Source organism: Apostichopus japonicus, chromosome 3 (genome assembly GCF_037975245.1).
Source record: "Apostichopus japonicus isolate 1M-3 chromosome 3, ASM3797524v1, whole genome shotgun sequence".
NCBI classification, from domain to species: Eukaryota; Metazoa; Echinodermata; class Holothuroidea; order Aspidochirotida; family Stichopodidae; genus Apostichopus; species Apostichopus japonicus.
This window is the reverse complement of record NC_092563.1, coordinates 19,047,435-19,068,707: the sequence shown is the minus strand read 5'-3', so window position 1 is coordinate 19,068,707 and position 21,273 is coordinate 19,047,435. Positions and strand designations below refer to the sequence as shown.

Below are 21,273 nucleotides of genomic sequence, written 5' to 3'. Positions count from 1 at the left end.
CGAAGCTCTTTTAGATGCTCTTATAGCTGCACTATGAGTCCATAAAAACTCGTGCACAGAAAATAGATGAATTTTGAGAACGAGACGCCCAGGCCGAATATAAAATATTCAAAGGATACTACTGATGAAGCTCCTCCTATAAAGTTTGAAAGCAGAAACCGGTCTAGTTGGTCATAAGAACCTACACTAATCTCTCCTACTATTAACAGTACACTCAATTCACCTAATAGGTGCAATTACGTTTCACCACGAGGAGCATGCTATAAGTTCATGTTCCTCGGGCTCTCCCTTAAAAATACTTCAGGTTCTTGGCGACTACGTTGCGTTAGATAGTGTAAAACCGCCTACACCCCCTTTCATTCAGATAATTATGATATACTTGCTAACTGTGCATTGATTTTCCCTGACAGTAATAGTCAGCACTATAGTACTGAGCCGTATCTAATTAATACGTGATGTCGCGTAGGCCTGATAATTGCCTTAGTTTCAAATTTGGAATAAAAACGATCGCGTTTCAGGGAAGAGCAGCGGATATATATTAGGCTTTTCTTTCACCAAGTTATGCCTATTAGGAATTTGAAGTACTCCCACACAAAAAAAACGCAACTGATTTCCAAAAAGGGGGGGCCGGGGCCGGGTCGGCCCCCCCCTGGATCCGCCCCTGAATGATGTAACGTTGCAGTAAAGTCGCACACAAACACACAATATCTCATCGTGCAATGAATTTCAAAAAAGGGGGCAAGAACTGTCTTCTCGATTTTGAAGTCAATAGACTATAATAACAAACTTAAATAAAAGTACCTTTCATGAAAGTCTTTTTCTTCCTTTGCTTGAATCATGATCACTGTGGTATAGGTAATGTTTATTCTTTGATTTCGTCATAAAGGTTACCTAAATTATCTCTATTATCCATTGCCGATGGATAAAAATGTCTTGCATATTCTGTTGTTTTAGTTGCGGCTGTGAAGAGAGGGGTATCTCTTGCAATATCATGTTCCTCTTTCTTCGAAGATTTCCGAGAACAAAACCACAATAAGGAAATAATAACTAAGATGAGAACAAGAACAATAGTTATGAACACAATAACCCAGACTAGGTCAATGTAAATACCAGCAGTGACCGTTGTTCTATGAGAATTATTATTTGGATAAGTGGTGACTGATGAGGCTGTAGCGATATGGAAAAAATCCTCCTTCATCGTGGAAGTCGATTGACTATTTGCTGTCTCGTTTATTAGGATGATTCTCGTCTCGCATAAGTTGTTGATTCTGCAACTAATCCGGCATCCATCTTGTGATGTCTTTATGCTTAACAGCTCTGATCCTGAAAAAAGTCAATATTCGTGAATAATGAAGTGTTGATTTTTAGAAAGAAACTGTTTTTTAAGCGTCACACGCCAACTATGGAAAACAAATTTAATTTACAAGACGTATATTCTATATTCGTTCCGATGTATTCACTGCTGAGAAAATTAATGTCTAAAATGTCGTCATGAAAGTGTTCATGTCTATCAGACTAAATTCTTCATTTATCCACGTATTCATTGTAACAAATAGCAATATAGAGTGCTTACATAAACCAAGCACAATTTACCCCTGTCAATTGTTTAATAGAATTTCAAATAAATTATCCAACACCATCACAGGTTCTTGTTATCTTATTGATCTAGGAGTAAAATCCGAGGGGAACTTGAAAGCAAATCCTATACTACTGATCATACTCCGGTGCTTAAAGGGTACTTTTTTTCCAATTACCTAAAGGGTGAGTTAAAGGCAAGCTGGACGGTTACATTTGTTTATGGACGGTTTCTGTCAAAATACCGTAAAATTGAAAACGAGATTTACGCAATTTCCACCAGAGAATTCGTTTTATTCCATTATGTTACAGAATGTAAAAGGCCCAATTTATCTAACACAAAGTCTCTGCCACGATTTAGTAAAAGAAACTTTTCTCTGAAAGAGAGACGTGAAACGAGAAGTACACTACTTACATTGCAATCCATATACTACATTTTTGATTATCAAATATGGTGTTAATTTGATATTTTGATCAAGTACCTTCCGCAATATTGTATTATTTGCAGTGTTACATTCTACAAATACATAACATTAAGCGAGAGGAAATATTCTGATACTGTTATCATATCACAAAACAAACCTTTTTCTAGTTTTCCAATCCCATCACTAATATTTAAGACTAACACTTTAACTTTAACAACTACATAACCTACTTAAACTACATAAACTACATAACAAATTTAACAACTACATACAGTAAACAAGTCTCTTGACACTTTTCTTCACTCTAGAACAGTTGAGCATTTTCTTACCAACACTGGGTAGGTATGTATCCAATCAATTAAAAAAAAAACAAATCAACTTATAATTCACAAGTTTTACCTACCTTTACTTGATCATTTTGAGTGAACTCTAGTTGACACGAAGCGTTTATAATTTGTAGTTTAAAGCATTTCACCCTATTTGTTCGATCATTAAACTGACAGTAGCAGTCATAGATACCAGCAAGACTATCATGAATGTTATTAATATGTAGACTGGAGTACATTATATCTCCGTTGATGTCATTGACAGAGAAACTCTCTCCACAGTTTGAACACGATCCTGCAATCAAATATTTCACAGGACTTGTACGGAAAGCCCACCGACCTCTTCCACAGTGAGGCTGTAACTCACAGGACAAGGTTATGTTTTGTCCGTGTACCCCATAAACAAGTTCGATATCATCCTTATAATCCTTGCAGGTCTCTTGCCCTTTTCCAAGGCAAAGAACAAATCCAAGGATAATAATTGTTTGAAAAATACTCTCGTCCATTTTCGATTCTTCGTGTACTTTAATTGGTCGATGTTTACTGCAAAACGGGAAACAATCCCGACTTAAAAATGGCAATGAATAAGATGGTTAAATAAGTAGTAAAATAGTTACATCAAATCATTTGGCATATATACGAAAGGTTAGACTCATATATACCGAACACAGTTATATGGAACAACATTAAGTAGCTCTCTGTTAGGATAGAGGTTTAAACCATTAGTTATAACAGGTTATACGACATCTGACACGGTGAGTCATTCCTAATACTGAAAGTATTAATACGTGGCACCACTAATCCCTGTTATATTAATAATAATACAAAATTAGGGATCCCCCCATAGACATTAGGATAATGAACGTCGCAATAAATGAATAGCTGTATCCATGCTTAAGACAGCTATAGTATCCTGGTGGGGAAGTATAAATGATGAAGTATCATATTATTAGCTGATACAACATAATGTCACGTTGTGACCACTGCGTCACACGCGCAACGATGGTTCATTTAAGCTATCCCTGGCGAAGTCTAATAGTTCTCTTCCTGTAAGACATAGTTCCTTACCATGACACATATATTCATCGAAACTCAAAATGAACTGTCTTCTGTAAATTATGTAATTAAAGTTTATATGTATACAAGTGAATGTTTACAGCAATCTCACGCACCAGTGACGAGAACAAGTAATAAGATTCAAACCGGCACAGGCCCCCAGAAATGTCACCTTGTGACCACTGCGTCACAGGCGCAACGATGGTTCATTTAAATTATTTTGAACCTTGATTGTCTTGTCACTCGATACTAAGAAATTGCAATAAACACACGAGGCAAATAGTAAATTTCAGCGACGATACGAGACATCATTCAAATATTTAAAGAGATAAGCGCCTTTCAAATAATCTACCTCGAAATTAAATACCGAAGCAGTATTTTACTCCACCTTGTTAATCATTGTTATTCTAACGTATTATTTTACTTCGGGCATTGAAACACTATTAAAATTGATGCACCCAAAGGTTGCATGAACTGGGTTGGATTTGCCTTTCTTATGCAAAGCGGCATAGGATCTAATGTTATGCAAGGTTGTTTGAGAGATCGCAGCATTGAAGGGATGTTGTGGTGTTTGTTTGAGGAATTCAGATGTAGGGGAGGGAGAAGGGGTGGGGGTTGGGGAGGGTGAAGATTATGTGTCATCTCCGAAACATCAAGACAATCAATAAGACCTAAATCCTCAAGTTGGGGGGGGGGGGGGAAGTGAAAGAGTGATACAAGATATAACGCAATTATAAACTTACTGATATTTCATATCAACTTTATTTTGCATATTTACATATTTTTTGCATAATATTTCTTTCCGTTTTTACAACGTGACAGTTCAGTTTCATAGCCTAACAGAGAGATAATGAGGGTTGAAGTGATCATGGGTAAGAAAGGGAATATGATCTTCTCTTTATCAATAAACAAACATTTTTGCATTAAAATGTAATTTCAGTCAGTCTGTTTTGCTGATCAGGAGAATGGAACATTTGATTAGAACAAGCCTTAACAACAGCAATCTTGGTCAAATACAGCAGCCGGGTACAAGTGGGCCTAATGAGAGTGAGATTGGGGGTCCAAACTGGCCTTTGACGTTTTGCATGGGTCCAAACGGTCGTCCGTGAATGACTTAAACTATGACACTATTATTCTCAGTGAAATATATATATATATATTTTTTGATATGACGGCATAAATTTAACATTAACACTTGACTCTCCTCGGTTAAATTAATTGCTGCATGTACTGCATCAGCAAATCGGTTTATCCAATAGCCTCTATCTCTTTACTAGTTCCCTATAAAGCAGCTTTCTGAGAAGATTTCTGGTAATTTTATCGAAACTAGCAGGGTATTGATCTAGTAACCATTAATATATCAGACATCATCCTAGCTGTGTACACCGAATAAAAATAATAATATGTGGATAATTGATTTCATTCAGTTCTTAAAATTTCCTATATAGTGCAAGTGAAATTTTTCTCATTTTCGCGAAAATATTCCCTTTTCACACAACTGTTAAGTACATGGAAATAAGCATATTAAGTTTTTAAATTGAGGGTGTTTTCCCTCGTTATGTAAATCAAATTTGAAAAGTGAAGCTACTGAAATGCATTGTTATGGGCGTTTAGTATTGATATAGCAAGATCAATGCAAGCTGCTGATTTATTGAAGCAATAGCAAACGATATTCGCTGCTAAATCCGGCTACATAGCTGCACCACTAAAAGTTCAGCTGCAGTTACATCACTCCATTTATATATACAGTGCATGTACGCAGTGATTGATGATACCCTTTGGAACCCTTAGGCACCATATGCTTACCCCCCCCCCCACCATAATCTTTTATTTACGTGCATGTTGAAAGATGCTTGAAGTTGCTGAGATTCTAACTTTTAAAAATTTACTCACTCTCAAATTTTATTTCGAAAAAATTATAATTTTCCAGCTAGTTTCTCATTGCTTGTTAAATTGCTAACTTATTCCTAGATGTTGAGGTGGGCTTTTATTTAATTTTCTATGCCTAGTAAGAGCCTTTGAAGGAGACAAGTTAGGTTTACAGCATTGATATGTTATGTTTGGTCATAAATCAATAAACATAACTGCATCTCCAAACTTACCAAGTGTCAATTTATTTCTAGCTTTCATTAAGGGCATGTACACGCTACTATTGTGAACCCATTAGGGTTAGGAGAGTAGCTCATATCGGTTGTAACTCCAATCTGTGTACATACACAATACTGTCCTTGCCAACTCACTTTATATTAACATCAACGGTTGTATTGCAGAGCTTTAACATTTTCTGGAACTACATACTAATTTGATTTTGAATCACAGTCCATAGGCATGCCTCAAAAGTACCAGTGGTGCATTTCAGTTGTAAAAATACATAGCGCATACACATGCTTTTGTGTAATTTCAGTTAACCATACTTCAATATATCATTTTCACGGTGGTGACGGAATAGGTTTAGTGCATGTCTACAGGACTGAAGAGAGGAAGGGAGGGGTTGGGGGAGGTGGTAGGGGGACATGGCCCCATGACAACTGGGGTGCCCAGGGAAATATTAAACAAATATTAATGTATTCTCAAGTTAATACTATACCTAAGAAAACTGAAGACTTCAAAAAGAGAGGGCGATGTTACATAATTATCCCTAGGGCGTGATCTGGCTCTCAACACCTCTGCATGTAGACTGCAGTTACTACATTAAATGTTATGTGTGTCCTGTTAGTGCTGATGCTAACTACAGTGTACGTTTTACTTACAAAGGATACTTCATTACTTCTGGTACAGTTCATTTTACACCCTTCCAGCACTGCTGTACATAGATGCCTATGTAATGGCTGCTAACATCACAGTCTCACTCCAAGATCATCTCCCTGTCACTGGCAGGACTTATTACGCCCAGAACAAAATCTTCACTTTCAAAGCTGAAATGCATTTCAACCAACATTTTCTCACAGGTAAAAACTCCATATATACTGTACAGTAATCATAAAAATAAATAGTATCTTCTGTAGCAAGGATCATCAACAATGCATAGCGGCTGTTGTAACTAAGGATTATCACTTTCCATGGCATAATGGCTCGCCCCCAAATAAACCAAAACGTGAATGTCTGTGTGAGGTCACCTTGAACCAATTGTTGTCATGGTGATGTTATTTTCTAACACCTGCCTGGTCCTATGTTCACATTCGCAGCCGCACCCAGTCGGACAAAGACTCTCTGCCTGGAACCAATCCATCATGTGAGTCACATGACCACCGTGGCCACAGGAGAGGCAAAAGGATGAAGATCCTGTCAGGGAAGAGACAACATCACCCAAAAGACAAGCCATGAATTTTCAAATAATAATTATGACAGTAAAACAAAACAGACTATATATTTTTCAGTTTTATACCAGTTTGAAGTTTAAAATAGCGATTTGAAAAAGTGGTCATAATTCGACTTTGAAACATGTTAACTACAGTGGCTATCAGTTCAACTACACATGTGTAAACAGTACGCGAATTAAGTAGACACACAAAGTTACCGTACACACCACCATATATTGAAATTTTGACTCCCTCTGGCTCTATGCTCCGACAAATTATTCTCTCTGACCCTTATTAAAAACTAAATGAAAAGTCCTGCTCAAAATTAGAAAGTATAAAAGTAAAGTACTAAATTCACTCCATGTTTCAAACTGACCTTTCACCAACAGATGACAAATCGAGCACTGGAATTTGTATCTTTTACACTTTTCACAAATGATGGAGAAGGACTTCTTATGGCAAACATAACAGGATACAGCCAGGTCTTTGAAATCTGTAAGAGCGCAACAACAGGAAAAAAAATATACATATATATATATATATATATATATACATATAATAATGAAAAATAAAAATAAAAATATGAGATATAATAAAGAGTGAAATCTTATAATAGATGTAATATAAATTATTTTGGATGAGTTAACAAACCAGCTAGCTACAACTAACGCATTGAGTGGACCTCTAAAATGAGGCGTATGGGTTAACCTCTGCAAGATCTGTTCATCAACAACTTTAAACACTCACATAACATATTTTGGAAGAGGTAGTTGGGACTGGACAACCTCTGCAGAACCTGGGCCCTCTGGTCTAAGAGCTTCCATCGGAACAGGATTTCAGCGTACGAGAGCAAGAACTGGTCAAAATGTTTGGCTCTTAAAGGATCTAGAAGTCTGCAAAACAAGAGAGACAATTGACTCATCGATACATAAAGATAGGGCTGCAGCAGTCGTAGTGTTCATTCACTCTTAAACGTAAACAGATCGCTAATTCCCAAAGAGTGTCAAAGACCATCTTCAAAAGTTTTGTTTTAGAAGCTAACTGATGGTTTGTGTAGATCAGGGGTGGGCAACCTTTTTGAATGAATGGGCCAGATATAAGAAGTGAAAAATTGACTGGGCCGCACCTAACCAACGACCTGCTGTTAATTTCAAACCTTTGATTCCGAGGACTTTCAAGCAATAGGTGTGTGTCCTTAACCTGTATTCACTAAAAAAACAATTGTCAATACAGTACAGTTGATAATTAATGAGGATAATAGGCTTACCTGACAGCATCATTAGTGACGATAAATTCTAAGCAGCTAGCTCGTTTTTTGTGATGATGTAAAATAGACTGATTTTATTTCTCTTTCTTGAGACATCTCACGGGCTGCAAAAAAACAACCCACTGGCGGGCTGCCTGTGGCCCGCGGGATGTAGGTTGCCCACCCCAGGTTTAGGTAGTAGTAATTCTCTCTTGGTTAAATATTCTTAATTAACAGATACTCAATGCCGGTTGTGTTGCATGAATATGAAAAGGGATGTTTCAAAACCATTGGGAAGTCTGCCACTGCCACTTCATTGAAAGCATCTCGTTCGCTTTGTCCAAATGTACCCAATCTTTTCATAGCTGGTATACCTACAGTAGAGCTAACATCATCCAATTTACATATAACAAACTGGGGCTGAAATATAATGCCATTATCATTATTCAAGTTTGGTTGCAAAACAACCCTGATAAATTGCTACTATTTGGCCGAGAGGAAAGACTTCCTGAGAGCTCTCGTAGAACATCACACTTTAAAGCAGCATATTGCGTTTGGTCGCCGTTTTCTACTTTATTGACATGTCCATCAAGTTTTTTACATATATCAATCACAAAACAGCAAACAGCAAGATATTAGCCAAGTTTTTCCCTGCCAACAACGTTAATTGGCGAGTAATTAAGGATATTTGCAGATAATGAGAAGAGTGTCCACGACCAAATTCCACATTTAAAATTAATCGAAAACAGTTCCCCCAAACCCACTTGTTTGAATTCAACCAATCAGAGATGCAGGTTTAGTTATGAGCCATTGCTAAAAATAGATTCAAGACTTTGCATTGGTACAACCAGGGAGTTGTTATGGAACTCCCTGGTACAACTGCCAAATAGACTGTACACAAATCAAGCATGTTGTTGTATTACGTATTTGTCAATGACATTCTTAGTGTTTAAATATTCATATTATGGGCGAGGTTTATTGGGATCCCAACGGGAAATATCTTGGAGAAAAACAAAGTTGAAAGTTGCAAATTTTTCGACTTTTATGCCACCATCTGAAGTAAGATTTAAATAAATAATCTAGTTATGTATGTCGTTATGGCATAGTGTAGTGAGGTTGAGAAAAATCATAGAAAAGGACGCAAAATGCTGCTTTAATACCCGAATTGATTGGATCAGTCAGGAAGTGGAATTGGTCACATTCTCTCCCTCTCTGTTTTATCGTTTATTTTGTAGAACAAAATCTAGGAGAGATTTCAGTCTTCACTTGAACAATTGTTTTTTATTTTTTTATATATTTTTAGTAACATTTCTCAAGATTGTTAAAGTACTTAGATGATTTCTCTAAGCAAAACATAAGACTCCAGGGTTGTGGATCCCAAGGGGTGGGGAGGCCCAGTTACCCCCACCTGCCTCCTTTGAAATATTGTTTTTAGCAATAAGAAAATTAGTAACAAATATAATTTTGCTCCAAAACAAGATAAATGTTGTGAAATAATGGACACTAAGAAATGTCAGCATTCCCTACTTTTTCTTGGGCACAACTATCTTCCAAGGTATCTTGTTGAACCGGCGAATCAGAATCAACGAAAGATACTTGCCTCGCAGGGCTCCCTCTTTCCCATGATAACCCCAGGATCAATCACACATGTTTCATTGTTATATTTCAAATTTGTTTCTGTAAACTTTTGACTTTAGTCTGACTATTTTTACTTCTCACTGTTTATTATTGTGGTGCTGCCTTGCAGGGCTCCCTCTTTCCCATGATAACCCCAGGATCAATCACACAATGTTTCATTGTTATATTTCAAATTTGTTTCTGTAAACTTTTGACTTTAGTCTGACTATTTTTACCACTCACTGTTTCTTATTGTGGTGCTGCCTTGCAGGGCTCCCTCTTCCCAATGATAAACCCAGGATCAATCACAGATAAAGTTTCATTGTTATATTTCAAGTTTTGTTTCTGTAAACTTTTGACTTTAGTCTGACTATTTTTTTGCTCACTGTTTATTATTGTGGTGCTGCCTTGCAGGGCTCCCTCTTCCCCATGGTAACCCCAGGATCAATCACAGATAATGTTTCATTGTTATATTTCAAGTTTTGTTTTGTAAACTTTTGACTTTAGTCTGACTATTTTTTGTGCTCACTGTGTATTATTGTGGTGCTGCCTTGCAGGGCTCCCTCTACCTCATGATAATCCCAGGATCAATCACACATGTTTTATTGTTATATTTCAAGTTTTTTTTTTCTGTAAATCATTTGAACTAGTCTAACTATTTTCCCACTCACTGTTTATTATTGTGGTGCTGTTCCATTTCTTCTTCCATTGGATCTCGCTGCGCGTTAAACTTGTAATCGTCGTCGGGGTCGGCCAGATTAATGTTGATCAGCGACGACAGACTGTTGGAGCTCCACTGCCTCCTGAAGAGAGGATCGCTGGTTTCCGTGAGCATGTACTGGAAGAAATAAGAGCGACATGCTGCCATCGATCATTGATATGACAAAGTAAATGTTATTTTTGGGGGGGGGGAAGGCTTAAAAGCTCGAACACAACTACTATACAACCTGGGAAATGATCAGGTAGGGACCACAATTTTGTAGGAATAATATATCTAGTACAGACAACAATTCAATTTGCATATAAGGATTGGGACTGAATTTACAATGTCATTTGCCACTTATTTGGATGCTAAAACCAGCTGATTGCCTTTTATTTAAAAAACTTCATAACACTCTGACAGAGTACTATATTTTATTAACTGTAGCAATCAATGTATAAGGCACTGTTTCAAAATGAGTATGCTGAGGGGGCTGCAACATACTGCAGCTAAGCTGCAAAGGATGGAATCATTAGGAGTGTTACCTCAGTGGTTAACGCCGGTGCCTTCCAATCATAAGGTTCCGAGTTCGAGTCACTCCAAGATTAATGTATGTCGTCCAGTTACAGAGTTGTTGACAATTGACAATTCATAATCATGGACGTTAAATATGAATCTAAGATACTGACTTCGGTCAGCTTGCGGCTTTGATAAGCCAATGATGGTTTCTTTGCGAGTTCCTGCTTGCAGGAGGATCTAAAATAAATACATACATTTGTGCTGTGCAGTTTTACAAAATAGGCAATGCAAGTGTGCTGAGATGATCCCTATTGGTCGATAGTGGTTTAACCTTGCTACAGAAATATTACAGCCGTTGCAGTTTTTTTGTCGACACAGTGCCTAACTTTAATTTGTTTTAATTTTCTGTTGTGGTTGCAATTTCTTCCTAAGAAATATGCATTTGATAAACTGCAGCCAACAAACATAAAAACCCAAAATTTGAATTAATTTTAGACTACTTACCGATTTACTCGTGCTTGCGTTAGCATTGCTCACTAAGGATGGTTTGAAGATACAGCAAAGCATGGCCAACATCTGAACATCATGAATATTGCAGTAATGTTCAAATCTAAAACAAAAAGAATGAAAAAAGTAAATCAAAGTATAAAGTTAAAAAAAAAAAAAAAAAGGTATCAAAACAAAGGAAAAGGAACACATTGATAGATTTGTATTTGAGTCACATTATCTTAGTCACTGTTAGGTCATAGTCAGTGGTGTGTCCGACCTCAGTCGGGTCACTATATTATCTCTATGGTAACGATTCAGATAACATGCTTTCATTTCTTTGTTTATTCATGTGCTTTAGTTTAGTGATTTGCTTTATACTTTAATTCACTGGATCTTACTTTAATAAAGACAACAATTACTGCATGTAGATCTCCATATTCAAATAAAATATATTTGAAGATGAAAAGAAAAAAAACCCATAATTTATGCAATTAGCACAACAAATGTCACATTATTGTGGAGTGTTAGCTCAGTGGTTAACGCCCGTGCCTTCCAGTCATAAGGTCATAAGAGTCACTCCAAGATTAATGTATGTCGTCCAGTTACAGAGCTGTTGACAATTGACAATTCATAATTATGGACGTTAAATATGAATCTAAGAGACTGACTTCGGTCAGCTTGCGGCTTTGATAAGCCAATGAGGCTTCTTCGCGAGTTCCTGCTTGCAGGAGGATCTAAAGTACATACATACAATACATAAATTCCAAGAGCAAAGCTTCAACTCTTGGGTCCTTTGCTCAGAGTAAAACCTCCGTACCACCCTACACAAAGTCTACAGTGCTGGTGACTTACAAAGATGTTATGAGACTTCTACCGAATGGATGGTGTGCCCATGGTGTCCTGTCAGGGTCACTAGAAGGGGAAAGGTTGGAAACACATGCGTGTGCCACCATGGACCAAGTCTGTAACACAAAAATATATGACCACATCAAATGTTAACAACTTGGAGATTAAGTATCTTTTACCATGTAGTGTGCATTATTATCAACTTGGATTTATAATTGCTTCTTTGCAACTAGTCACATGACTTTCTAGGATAAGATATTAAGAATACCAAACCCTCATTGGGGTAATTTGTTTGCATGTACAGCAAGAGGAGCCTTCTGTTCTCTTAGCCCTTTAATCTAAACATTCAAAGTATTGTTGTATATGTGTAATAATCATGACACATAACATACTTGCATATTCATCGCATTCCACACTGTCATAACGGACTGGACGTTGGTTATTTTATGATGCTAAGCAGCCACATATGGTTGAAGCCAAATTTCTCATAACTCTTATTATCACATTGGGCTACCTATCCTATTTAAAGATTTAGATCATTTTTGAACCTTGTACAATTTGGAAGACCATTTCACATTGGAAAACTGTGGATTTCTCCTGGATGAAAAATCCACTTTACTTTGGCCAGCCAGAGGTCAAACCCATGACCTCCCAGATGCTAGGTTTCATTGTTACTAATTCCACTTCCTTTAAATAGACATGTCTCATAGCAGCATGTTATAACATGAATACATTTGCTCAATCTCACCTTACTAACAATTGATGCAGAACAAATATGTCACTATTAACACATATTTCAACAACAAGACTGTAACAACATTTAAAGCTATCGAAAAACAAACCACCATGTGACCCTGTAAGTAACAAAACATTAATCTGATAAAACTGGTATGTTACCTTCATTCAACCATTTCTAGAGTCAGAAAGAAGATGTTCTGACAAGAAACATGGAACATTCTGTCTTCCCTTTCAGTGTTACCTTGTCTTACTCCAAATTTCTCAAACAGGGACAAAAATGTTTTTGAGTTGAAAATGAATGTTTGACCAACAATAGATTCAACGTACCATACCTGCAGTGTGTTATAATTACAGTTATTACCTGTACAAGATCACTTCTACCAATGGCTGCCGCTGCTTTCGTGTTTAACGAGCACATCATCGAAATATCATCGGGGAAGATCCTAGGCAGAAGACAAACCAGAAGTCAATAAGTAATATTAATTGCATTTTTTCCCTTTTAGACTACTTTATACTACATACTACTTGAACCAACTTGGAATATCAAGAGCCTCAGGGCACATTCATCATTAATCTAGAGAGTAAATATTGGACAACGACCAACACTGCATAACAAGAGTTTTGAGATGCAGTTACTTTATAACTCCCTACCACATAATTATATCCCTGGATACTGGCTACCATGAAAGATCTCATTTCCCCATCGATGTCTTTGACTTCATTTACTTTTATATCTACACGAGTGGTTCTAAATTAATTTTCTACTAGGGCCGGTGAGATAATCATTTTGGGGCAAAGTGCTAGATGGAATCAAAATTTCACTATACCTAGATTGACTTATGCACAGGGTAGGCCGTCATATTCAAGGTACTTAAGCCTAAGGCTTAGAATTACCGCATACCTGACTAAGAGCATGATTGTAAACTGATTGGTCGCACAGGTCATATGAAATATTTTGCTCCACAGTATCTGGTTGATTAAAACCAGTCAATTTCACTCTTGGAGTTTGTTCAGCAGTGCTTAATAGTGTTTTATGGAAGGTCTCAGGGTGGGTTTTCCTATTGCACCTCCCTTATACTGCAGAGATTAAAAACCATTATATTCAGTAAAGAATAAAAGGATTGAATACTTGTAGTTTTCAGCCAAGTTGTGATGGATTGGTAGCAGGAGGGAGACGTCACATACTACCAGAGTGCTACGGCTGAGACTGGAAGACTGGTTCACGCTGGACTCATTACTCTTCCTTCTGTGCCGAGCAGATCTCTTCTGTCTCTGTATTCAAAATACAAAATGGGGACAACTTTAATAGATCAGATCTATAGGGAGAGTATAACAGCATGAGTATGTGTGTATTCTAAGAGAGTTCCCATTGGCATGAGTATGTGTACATTCAAAGAGAGTTCCCCTTGGCATGAGTATATGTATATTCAAGGAGAGTTCTCCTTGGCATGAGTATGTTTACAATCAAAGAGAGTTCCCCTTGGCATGAGTATGTGTACATTCCAGGATACTTCTCCTTGGCATGAGTATGTGAACATTCAAGGACAGTTCCCCTTGCATGAGTATGTGAACATTCAAGGATAGTTCCCCTTGCATGAGTATGTGAACATTCCAGCAGAGTTCACCTTGGCATGAGTATGTGAACATTCAAGGATAGTTCTCCTTGGCATGAGTATGTGAACATTCAAGGACAGTTCCCCTTGCATGAGTATGTGAACATTCCAGCAGAGTTCACCTTTGCATGAGTATGTGAACATTCAAGGATAGTTCTCCTTGGCATGAGTATGTGTACATTCAAGGATATTTCTCCTTGGCATGAGTATGTGTACATTCAAAGAGAGTTCCCCTTGGCATGAGTATGTGTACCAGCAAATATCCTCTTGGTGTGAGTACTACTAAAAGTAATAGGGTGAAGTTCTCCATTTGCTTGGGCAAGAGAGTTTAATAGCCACCCGCTATACATATTTATTGTTCCCCCTCCCCCCCCCACCTCCGCCAAGCACCCCTTTATTGTCACCCCTTGAACACACCCAGTTGTTATGTAGAAAGAATATGTCATCTTTGTAGGGTTTAGCAATGACAAGTCTCTAGAAGGATAGAAAACTTTGCAAAAAACTAACCCTGTCCCTATCTTTGTAATACGTTCCCAATGACGCAACCTCTGATGAAATGGTGGAAGTCTTCAGGGCTACGAGTGCTCTGTGAAGAGAAAGGCAAAGTTAACAAGTTTATCATTCTAACATTGTTAATGTTATTATCATTTTGTTATTGACCTTCACAGAAATACATGGGTGGATGATATAAAGACTGCAGGAAGAGCAACATGGTCTGTTTTGTTGTTATTAAAATTAATAAGTAATTAAAACTTCCATATCTGCAACAACAACTCTTGCACACATTTTAAGCTTAAATAGCTTTCATACACCCAATACACATGGTGACATTTAAATATTTCATCTCTAACATTAAAATTTTATCTCTTACATATACCAGGGATGTCTTTGATGTAAAATCGATGATGATACTTAATTAGACCTTGTAAGCCGATGAGCAAATTTACAAACCGGACGACCAAACGTGGATCCCGGTAATATTGTGAGGAAACCTTGTTTTATATCAGAGTTAACATGGTTCAATGGTTCCCTAACAGAACAAAGAAATGATTGGGTGCAGCAGACTTGGAGTACTAATACGATAGCATGAGAACTAGTACAAATCGTGGTCCCCTTGGTATGAGTACAACAACAACAATCACAAGGCTCCAAGCCAGAGTGTGACTGTACAATCTTGCACTTCTAGTATCTGGACTAGTTTATCCACATGCCTGGATACAGTCTGGACAAATCCATGACAGCCAGTGGAAGTCCAGGTACTTACACTATGATTAAAATACAAGTAGAGAGTGTTAGCTCAGTGGTTAACGCCGGTGCCTTTCAATCATAAGGTCCCAAGTTTGAGTTACTCCAAGATTAATGTATGTCGTCCATTACAGAGTTGTTGACAATTGACAATTCATAATCATGGACGTTAAATGTGAATCTAAGAGACTGACTTCGGTCAGCTTGCGGCTTTGATAAGCCAATGATGGCTTCTTTGCGAGTTCCTGCTTGCAGGAGGATCTAAAATACATACATACAACATACATACAAGTATAGCGGCTCACTATAGGTCCGGTGTATAGAGATACCTTTATGGGATAGTCATAGCTTTCTACAAGTTCAGAGTAAATCTGAATCTGTTAGTGTTTTTCTGACATTCTACAGAAATTACAAATGAAAATAGTCATAGCATGTCTACTTGATGGCTTTGCACAACTAACAAGATTTTGTTTTTAAGGGAATACTCTTATATTAAAACATGAGCACAAACTATGAACCAGTTTGAAACTAGTGGTAGGTCTAGAATGGTGTATGTTGCAAGTACAAGAGTTTATAATTATTTGATATGACATATGGGAGTGACATTACCCTTTAATTAAATGTCAACTGATCGGTCAGAATGATCTACGAAAGTTAAAGAAAAAAATTTGATTACTAGTCAATAATATTAGTTTTGATTGAAAAAATGACTAGGGAGGGTGCTTTGATCACAGGCAATCATATCTGAATCAGTACTCATGCGTTATTTGGTGTAATTACTGCAAATTAGTAGTAAAAAATATAAGAATATAATACATTTAAAATAATGAAGTGTTGGTGACTTACCTAGGTGTGCTCTGTAAGCCTGAGCCCTTCTTAGACACACTTGGTCTTGAGAAAACAACCAGTTTATCTGGAAATAAAATTTTGCATTTTGAGAGGGGGGACCGAGGAAGATTGTGACAATAGCCATGCTATGCATTTACATGTGTTGAATCTTGCATAAAAATACCTACTTCTACTATATATTTGTTGTCTTCTGTGGATTTTTGGTTTGCTTTTCTGGTTTGGTGTTTCTTAACCCTATTCTTTAATTAGTTCTGAAACAACCAACAATTTACATACAGTTTCATTACAGTGATTTGACCTCATAATGTCTTTTAAGGCCTCCCAAAATATATGAGAAAATAATCAGATACCTGAAAAGGGGGGGGGGTGAGGGTACCCTCTAATCTGTTAAGCAGTAGGGTGGCACAGCTGGGACTGGGGGCAGGGAAAGTTGGTGGGTGGTTGCAGTCCCAACAGCAACTGCTAAAGAAGGAAGGATTGATGGACAGTAAGCTAGTATTCATTGAAGGTTTCAAGAATACATGGTTGTTCTTGGATACACTTGTGATGCCATTGCCAATTTCCAGCATAAATTATTTCAAACGATACAAACTAAACCTTCTAATGAGGTAGTAAGATAGAAGTCGATAGATACTCACCGACTCCACAAAACCTGGCCCCACATGTCTTTGGGAAAGGGACATTGATGTCTGTCTCACCCCCGTAAGTATGCTTGACAGGAAGACTGGGTTTACTCTGAGTCACGGTAAGCTGACTCAGACCACTCAGCTGAATGAATTGATTAAGAAAGATAAAACAGAAACAGTATCAACGATTTATATCAATTGTCTTCATTTTGTTTATGAATTTTCAGTTCCATATATAGTGACAAATATGTCATTTTCATTAGTTTACTTTGTCATGATCAAGAGGATTTGTCATCAGAGTTGGAGTTTGTCACAAAACAAGTTCTTACTAGAATTGAACTAAACTGCCAGTGCAGGGCAGTTCAGTGCTCTGTTGATTAAGACCTAACATAAGGTAAGTTAAGGAATAACTGACACTTGTAAACAGAGTAAAATATTCAACAAATGTAAGCTGTAAATAAGGAGCATTCCTGATATGATCATTTTCGGTGGGAAAAGATTTGCTCAAAGTCACACACGAATACATAATGTCACCAATATGCACATGACTTTTAATTTGATTATTTAATCCTCTATTTTGTAAAGAAGAAGGAAACTTTTAATAATCAATTTAAAGTCAGACGGATGCTGACCGCCAAGAAAATTCTACTGAGAAACAACGACTGTCACTTGGGACTGATTGAATAGAACACAAACTTTCTTACCACTATACAACCTATGAGAGCTGAGAGCTGTTTAATACAAGCCTCATACTGAATGGATAGAACACATACTTAGCTTACCACTATACCAGCCATGAGAGCTAACAGCTGTTTAATACAAGCCTCATACTGAATGGATAGAACACATACTTAGCTTACCACTATACCAGCCATGAGAGCTAACAGCTGTTTAATACAAGCCTCATACTGAATGGATAGAACACATACTTAGCTTACCACTATACCAGCCATGAGAGCTAACAGCTGTTTAATACAAGCCTCATACTGAATGGATAGAACACATACTTAGCTTACCACTATACCAGCCATGAGAGCTAACAGCTGTTTAATACAAGCCTCATACTGAATGGATAGAACACATACTTAGCTTACCACTATACCAGCCATGAGAGCTAACAGCTGTTTAATACAAGCCTCATACTGAATGGATAGAACACATACTTAGCTTACCACTATACCAGCCATGAGAGCTAACAGCTGTTTAATACAAGCCTCATACTGAATGGATAGAACACATACTTTGCTTACCACTATACCAGCCATGAGAGCTAACAGCTGTTTAATACAAGCCTCATACTGAATGGATAGAACACATACTTAGCTTACCACTATACCAGCCATGAGAGCTGAGAGCTGTTTAATACAAGCCTCATACTGAATGGATAGAACACATACTTAGCTTACCACTATACCAGCCATGAGAGCTGAGAGCTGTTTAATACAAGCCTCATACTGAATGGATAGAACACATACTTAGCTTACCACTATACCAGCCATGAGAGCTGAGAGCTGTTTAATACAAGCCTCATACTGAATGGATAGAACACATACTTAGCTTACCACTATACCAGCCATGAGAGCTGAGAGCTGTTTAATACAAGCCTCATACTGAATGGATAGAACACATACTTAGCTTACCACTATACCAGCCATGAGAGCTAACAGCTGTTTAATACAAGCCTCATACTGAATGGATAGAACACATACTTAGCTTACCACTATACCAGCCATGAGAGCTAACAGCTGTTTAATACAAGCCTCATACTGAATGGATAGAACACATACTTAGCTTACCACTATACCAGCCATGAGAGCTAACAGCTGTTTAATACAAGCCTCATACTGAATGGATAGAACACATACTTAGCTTACCACTATACCAGCCATGAGAGCTGAGAGCTGTTTAATACAAGCCTCATACTGAATGGATAGAACACATACTTAGCTTACCACTATACCAGCCATGAGAGCTGAGAGCTGTTTAATACAAGCCTCATACTGAATGGATAGAACACATACTTAGCTTACCACTATACCAGCCATGAGAGCTGAGAGCTGTTTAATACAAGCCTCATACTGAATGGATAGAACACATACTTAGCTTACCACTATACCAGCCATGAGAGCTGAGAGCTGTTTAATACAAGCCTCATACTGAATGGATAGAACACATACTTAGCTTACCACTATACCAGCCATGAGAGCTAACAGCTGTTTAATACAAGCCTCATACTGAATGGATAGAACACATACTTAGCTTACCACTATACCAGCCATGAGAGCTAACAGCTGTTTAATACAAGCCTCATACTGAATGGATAGAACACATACTTAGCTTACCACTATACCAGCCATGAGAGCTAACAGCTGTTTAATACAAGCCTCATACTGAATGGATAGAACACATACTTAGCTTACCACTATACCAGCCATGAGAGCTAACAGCTGTTTAATACAAGCCTCATACTGAATGGATAGAACACATACTTAGCTTACCACTATACCAGCCATGAGAGCTAACAGCTGTTTAATACAAGCCTCATACTGAATGGATAGAACACATACTTAGCTTACCACTATACCAGCCATGAGAGCTAACAGCTGTTTAATACAAGCCTCATACTGAATGGATAGAACACATACTTAGCTTACCACTATACCAGCCATGAGAGCTGAGAGCTGTTAAATACAAGCCTCATACTGAATGGATAGAACACATACTTAGCTTACCACTATACCAGCCATGAGAGCTGAGAGCTGTTTAATACAAGCCTCATACTGAATGGATAGAACACATACTTAGCTTACCACTATACCAGCCATGAGAGCTGAGAGCTGTTTAATACAAGCCTCATACTGAATGGATAGAACACATACTTAGCTTACCACTATACCAGCCATGAGAGCTGAGAGCTGTTTAATACAAGCCTCATACTGAATGGATAGAACACATACTTAGCTTACCACTATACCAGCCATGAGAGCTGAGAGCTGTTTAATACAAGCCTCATACTGAATGGATAGAACACAGACTTAGCTTACCACTATACCAGCCATGAGAGCTAACAGCTGTTTAATACAAGCCTCATACTGAATGGATAGAACACACACTTAGCTTACCACTATACCAGCCATGAGAGCTAACAGCTGTTTAATACAAGCCTCATACTGAATGGATAGAACACACACTTAGCTTACCACTATACCAGCCATGAGAGCTAACAGCTGTTTAATACAAGCCTCATACTGAATGGATAGAACACACACTTAGCTTACCACTATACCAGCCATGAGAGCTAACAGCTGTTTAATACAAGCCTCATACTGAATGGATAGAACACATACTTAGCTTACCACTATACCAGCCATGAGAGCTAACAGCTGTTTAATACAAGCCTCATACTGAATGGATAGAACACATACTTAGCTTACCACTATACCAGCCATGAGAGCTAACAGCTGTTTAATACAAGCCTCATACTGAATGGATAGAACACATACTTAGCTTACCACTATACCAGCCATGAGAGCTAACAGCTGTTTAATACAAGCCTCATACTGAATGGATAGAACACATACTTAGCTTACCACTATACCAGCCATGAGAGCTAACAGCTGTTTAATACAAGCCTCATACTGAATGGATAGAACACATACTTAGCTTACCACTATACAACCCATGAGAGCTGCTAGCTGTTTAATACAAGCCTCATACTGAATGGATAGAACACATACTTAGCTTACCACTACACCAGCCATGAGAGCTGAGAGCTGTTTAATACAATCCTCATACTGAATGGATAGAACACATACTTAGCTTATCACTAGCTGAGAGCTGTTTAATACAAGCCTCATACTGAATGGATAGAACACATACTTAGCTTACCACTATACCAGCCATGAGAGCTGAGAGCTGTTTTATACAAGCCTCTATGCAAGGTTTTCCATTATCAATTTGATGCAAACATGTTTCTTGTAGTGACTGTTGAGGAAGAAATTAATGGATGTTAATAATATACAATGTTTGCCTGAATACAACAAGCTATATATAATATGATTACTACCATGGAGTGCTAGCATCAAATATTTGAATAAAATCCAA

The 21,273-nt window shown here is 37.6% G+C and overlaps 1 protein-coding gene across 1 annotated transcript in view; it reads right to left on the bottom strand.

Moving 5' to 3' along the window:
• Positions 1-4,125: 4,125 nt before the first annotated feature.
• Positions 4,126-21,273, bottom strand: part of LOC139965326 (GATOR2 complex protein WDR59-like) — a 45,519-nt gene continuing 28,371 nt past the window's right edge. Inside the window, exons 14-25 of the mRNA XM_071967568.1 lie at positions 21,058-21,153; positions 17,182-17,311; positions 16,541-16,607; positions 14,957-15,035; positions 13,966-14,108; positions 13,198-13,279; positions 12,105-12,214; positions 11,268-11,373; positions 10,216-10,382; positions 7,429-7,574; positions 7,058-7,174; positions 4,126-6,664 (exon numbers count right to left, since the gene is read on the bottom strand). Of these exons, the coding sequence (XP_071823669.1) occupies positions 6,495-6,664; positions 7,058-7,174; positions 7,429-7,574; positions 10,216-10,382; positions 11,268-11,373; positions 12,105-12,214; positions 13,198-13,279; positions 13,966-14,108; positions 14,957-15,035; positions 16,541-16,607; positions 17,182-17,311; positions 21,058-21,153 (1,413 nt within the window). The 3' untranslated portion in view covers positions 4,126-6,494. The remainder of the gene's footprint in view (positions 6,665-7,057; positions 7,175-7,428; positions 7,575-10,215; positions 10,383-11,267; positions 11,374-12,104; positions 12,215-13,197; positions 13,280-13,965; positions 14,109-14,956; positions 15,036-16,540; positions 16,608-17,181; positions 17,312-21,057; positions 21,154-21,273) is intronic.